This window comes from Lepus europaeus, chromosome 15, assembly GCF_033115175.1.
Source record: "Lepus europaeus isolate LE1 chromosome 15, mLepTim1.pri, whole genome shotgun sequence".
NCBI lineage: Eukaryota > Metazoa > Chordata > Mammalia > Lagomorpha > Leporidae > Lepus > Lepus europaeus.
The window spans coordinates 91,702,541-91,707,336 of NC_084841.1; the positions used below are offsets into that span (position 1 = coordinate 91,702,541).

Sequence of the window (4,796 nt, forward strand, 5' to 3'; positions counted from 1 at the left end):
TAACCCAGTCAGCCTGCGACAAGTCAGCCTGCGACAGAACCAAGGGAGACGCGTAGTCACGTGCAGCATTCTTACGTCACTGTGAATCCAGATACTCTGTCAGCTGTCGTGCGGTCGGATAGTTTTTCATCTTTTTTTTTTTTTAAAGATTATTTATTTATTTATTTGAGAGGTAGAGTTACAGACAGTGAGAGGAAGAGACAGAGAGAAAGGTCTTCCATCCGTTGGTTTACTCCCTAAATGGCTGCAACGGCCAGAGCTGGGCCAATCCAAAGCCAGGAGCCTCTTTCTGGTCTCCCATGGGGTGCAGGGACCCAAGCACTTAGGCCATCCTCCACTGCTTTCCCAGGCCACAGCAGAGAGCTGGACTGGAAGAGGAGCAGCCGGGAATCGGCGCCCATATGGGATGCTGGCACCGCAGGTGGAGGATTAACCTACTGTGCCACGGCGCTGGTCCCAGGTTTTTTGTTTGTTTTGTTTTGTTTTGTTTGTTTGTTTTTGACAGGCAGAGTGGACAGTGAGAGAGAGAGAGACAGATAGAAAGGTCTTCCTTTTCTGTTGGTTCACCCCCCAAATGGCCGCTGTGGCTGGCGCACCGCGCTGATCCGAAGCCAGGAGCCAGGTGCTTCTCCTGGTCTCCCATGGGATGCGGGGCCCAAGCACTTGGGCCATCCTCCACTGCACTCCCGGGCCACAGCAGAGAGCTGGCCTGGAAGAGGGGCAACCGGGACAGAATCCGGCGCCCCGACAGGGACTAGAATCCAGTGTGCCGGCACCGCAGGCGGAGGATGAGCCTAGTGAGCCGCGGCACCGGCCTCCCAGGTTTTCATCTTCAAAAGAAACATAAAATGTCGCTCACATTGAGAATCTAGATCTCACTCACTGTATTTACTGAGAGGGCACATCCACGTAAGTTAATACTACAGTTAGCATGGTAAACCACGACAAACAGGCTAGGTTTTAATTGATCCACTTGCAGTTTACAGAATTTTGGCTTTTTTTTCTTCTTCTTTTTTTTTTTTTTTTTGCTTAAATTTGCTTTTACTAAACATTTATTTCTTGGAAAAGCAGAATGAGGGAGAGAGAGAGACCTTCCATCTGCTGGTTCACTCCCCCGTTGCCCACTGCAGCGGGGGCTGGGCCCGGAAACCCACCCCTGGCTGTCTCCCAGGTGGGCTGTGGCCTGCTGTCTCCCAGGTGGGGCCTGCTGTCTTCCAGGTGGGCTGTGGCCTGCTGTCTCCCAGGTGGGGCCTGCTGTCTTCCAGGTGGGCTGTGACCTGCTGCCTCCCAGGTGGGGCCTGCTGTCTCCCAGGTGGGCTGTGACCTGCTGTCTCCCAGGTGGGCTGCGGCCTGCTGCCTCCCAGGTGGGCTGTGACCTGCTGTCTCCCAGGTGGGCTGTGGCCTGCTGTCTCCCAGGTGGGGCCTGCTGTCTCCCAGGTGGGCTGCGGCCTGCTGTCTCCCAGGTGGGGCCTGCTGTCTTCCAGGTGGGCTGTGACCTGCTGTCTCCCAGGTGGGGCCTGCTGTCTTCCAGGTGGGCTGTGGCCTGCTGTCTCCCAGGTGGGGCCTGCTGTCTTCCAGGTGGGCTGCGGCCTGCTGTCTCCCAGGTGGGGCCTGCTGCCTCCCAGGTGGGCTGTGACCTGCTGTCTCCCAGGTGGGCTGCGGCCTGCTGCCTCCCAGGTGGGCTGCGGCCTGCTGTCTCCCAGGTGGGCTGTGACCTGCTGTCTCCCAGGTGGGCTGCGGCCTGCTGCCTCCCAGGTGGGCTGTGGCCTGCTGTCTCCCAGGTGGGCTGCGGCCTGCTGTCTCCCAGGTGGGCTGTGGCCTGCTGTCTCCCAGGTGGGGCCTGCTGCCTCCCAGGTGGGCTGCGGCCTGCTGTCTCCCAGGTGGGGCCTGCTGCCTCCCAGGTGGGCTGTGACCTGCTGTCTCCCAGGTGGGCTGTGGCCTGCTGTCTCCCAGGTGGGCTGCGGCCTGCTGTCTCCCAGGTGGGCTGTGGCCTGCTGTCTCCCAGGTGGGGCCTGCTGCCTCCCAGGTGGGCTGCGGCCTGCTGTCTCCCAGGTGGGGCCTGCTGCCTCCCAGGTGGGCTGTGACCTGCTGTCTCCCAGGTGGGCTGCGGCCTGCTGTCTCCCAGGTGGGCTGTGGCCTGCTGTCTCCCAGGTGGGCTGCGGCCTGCTGTCTCCCAGGTGGGCTGTGGCCTGCTGTCTCCCAGGTGGGGCCTGCTGTCTTCCAGGTGGGCTGTGGCCTGCTGTCTCCCAGGTGGGGCCTGCTGTCTCCCAGGTGGGCTGTGGCCTGCTGCCTCCCAGGTGGGCTGTGGCCTGCTGCCTCCCAGGTGAGCTGCGGCCTGCTGTCTCCCAGGTGGGCTGTGACCTGCTGTCTCCCAGGTGGGCTGTGACCTGCTGTCTCCCAGGTGGGCTGTGACCTGCTGTCTCCCAGGTGGGGCCTGCTGTCTTCCAGGTGGGCTGTGACCTGCTGCCTCCTAGGTGGGGCCTGCTGTCTCCCAGGTGGGCTGTGGCCTGCTGTCTCCCAGGTGGGGCCTGCTGTCTCCCAGGTGGGCTGTGGCCTGCTGCCTCCCAGGTGGGCTGCGGCCTGCTGCCTCCCAGGTGGGCTGTGGCCTGCTGCCTCCCAGGTGAGCTGCGGCCTGCTGTCTCCCAGGTGGGCTGTGACCTGCTGTCTCCCAGGTGGGCTGTGACCTGCTGTCTCCCAGGTGGGCTGTGACCTGCTGTCTCCCAGGTGGGGCCTGCTGTCTTCCAGGTGGGCTGTGACCTGCTGCCTCCCAGGTGGGGCCTGCTGTCTCCCAGGTGGGCTGTGGCCTGCTGCCTCCCAGGTGGGGCCTGCTGCCTCCCAGGTGGGGCCTGCTGCCTCCCAGGTGGGCTGTGACCTGCTGTCTCCCAGGTGGGCTGCGGCCTGCTGTCTCCCAGGTGGGCTGCGACCTGCTGCCTCCCAGGTGGGCTGTGGCCTGCTGTCTCCCAGGTGCGGAGCAGGAAGCTGGGCTGGAAGAAGAGGCAAGACTTTATGCCCGGCAGCCCCCGTGGTGGCACAGCCTGCTGCACAACGCCCACCCCTGAAATTTACTTTTAACATCAATTAAAAAAACCACTATTTCCCAGGTAGAAAATTAGTGGGCTATTGCTTTGGTGTGGGCCTTGGGGGGTGGTATGTTGGTGTTAGAATATCCAGTCCAGACTCTGCAGCTGTTTCAGTCGTGACTCGCTGGAGGCCCTGACTATTCTAAATTGTTTTCTCTCCAGTTCCCCATCTCGTCCCGCCCCGTTAGCAGGGACGCCGCAGCGGCCCCCGTGCCCCCGGTTTCTGGACGCGGCTGCACGGGGCCGAACGTCCTCTGGTCACCTCCCCGCCGGCAGGCGCGGAAGATGGAGGAGAGCGCGGACGTGTCCAGCGAGGGCAACTCGCTGATCAAGGCGGTGCACCAGAGCCGCCTGCGCCTCGCCCGGCTGCTGCTGGAGGGCGGCGCCTACATCAACGAGAGCAACGAGCGCGGGGAGACGCCGCTGATGGTGGCCTGCAAGAGCAAGCACGTGGACGCCCGGGGCGTCAGCAAGGCCAAGATGGTGAGGTACCTGCTGGAGAACGAGGCCGACCCCAACATCCAGGACAAGGCTGGGAAGACGGCCCTCATGCACGCCTGCCTGGAGCGCGCCGGCCCCGAGGTGGTCTCGCTGCTGCTCCGCAGCGGGGCCGACCTCAGCCTGCAGGACCACAGCGGCTGCTCGGCCCTGGTGTACGCCATCGACGCCGACGACCCGGAGACGCTGCAGGTCCTGCTCAGCGCCTGCAAGGCCAGGGGCAAGGAGGTCATCATCATCACCACGGCCAAGTCGCCCTGCGGGAAGCTCACCTCCAAGCAGTACCTGAACACGCCTCCCGCGGGCGCGCCGCGCGGCCCGGCCCCCTGCGCCTCGCCCTCGGAGATAGACCTCCGGGCGGCCTGCGCGGAGGACGCGGAGCTGGCGCGTCCCGGCGCCGCCCAGGACGCCTGGGACGCGGGCTCCCCGGGGAGGAAGCCCGCGCTGGCCCCGGCCAGCCCCTGGAGCAGGAGCCCCCCGGCCCGGATGCGCCCCAGCAGGGTGGCCTCGCTGCAGGAGGAGCCGCAGGACGCGTCCCCCGAGGAGGAGCTGTGCCGCCGCGCCAGCGCGCTGGCGCTGTCCAGACGCTTCATCACCAGGCACCAGAGCATCGACGTCAAGGACACCGCGCACCTGCTCAGAGCCCTGGAGCAGAGCGGCGCCAGGAGGGTGTCGCACGAAGAGCCGCGCCACCGGGCCTTCTCCGCAGAGGCGCACCTGCCGCCGGGCGCCGAGGAGGACGCGGACGCGGACCCCGCCCAGCCAGCCTTTGCTTCCACCTTAAGAAGCGTCGTGCAGAAAAGAAACTCCGGGGCCAACCACTACAGCTCCGACTCGCAGCTCTCCGCCGCTCCGGCCGCGGAAGACGGCAAGGCGCTGGCCGGCAAGAGGAAGGTCCTGGCCCCGGAGACCGCGCCCCCGGGCGCCCTGAGCAGGCGGCACCACGCGGCTCTGGAGAGGCGCGGCTCCGGGGCCTGGCCGCCCGAGCTCGGGGTCCCCCAGCCCAGGCCCGGGTTCCTGCCGCCCCTCCCCGTGACCCCCCACCCGCCCCTCCCGGAGGTCAGTGCCAGCAACAAGATGGGCGGCCTCCTGTCCTGTGGCCAGAGAGTGCTTGTGCCCACGGTTCCCGCTTTCCCTAAGGAATTCGGGAGTAAAAAAATGTTGCTGAGGAGACAGTCATTACAGACGGAGCAAATTAAACAGCTGGTGAATTTTTAA

At 64.7% G+C, this 4,796-nt stretch overlaps 1 protein-coding gene across 1 annotated transcript; it reads left to right on the plus strand.

Moving 5' to 3' along the window:
* The first annotated feature begins 3,365 nt into the window (after positions 1 to 3,365).
* ANKRD34B (ankyrin repeat domain 34B) lies at positions 3,366 to 4,796 on the plus strand. The gene has a single exon (XM_062212584.1). The coding sequence runs from the start codon at positions 3,366 to 3,368 to the stop codon at positions 4,794 to 4,796; it is 1,431 nt and encodes a 476-aa protein (XP_062068568.1).

What these genes read in the sequence shown, in the direction of transcription:
- ANKRD34B (XM_062212584.1), top strand. Translation starts at nt 3,366, where the DNA reads ATGGAGGAGAGCGCGGACGTGTCCAGCGAGGGCAACTCGCTGATCAAG.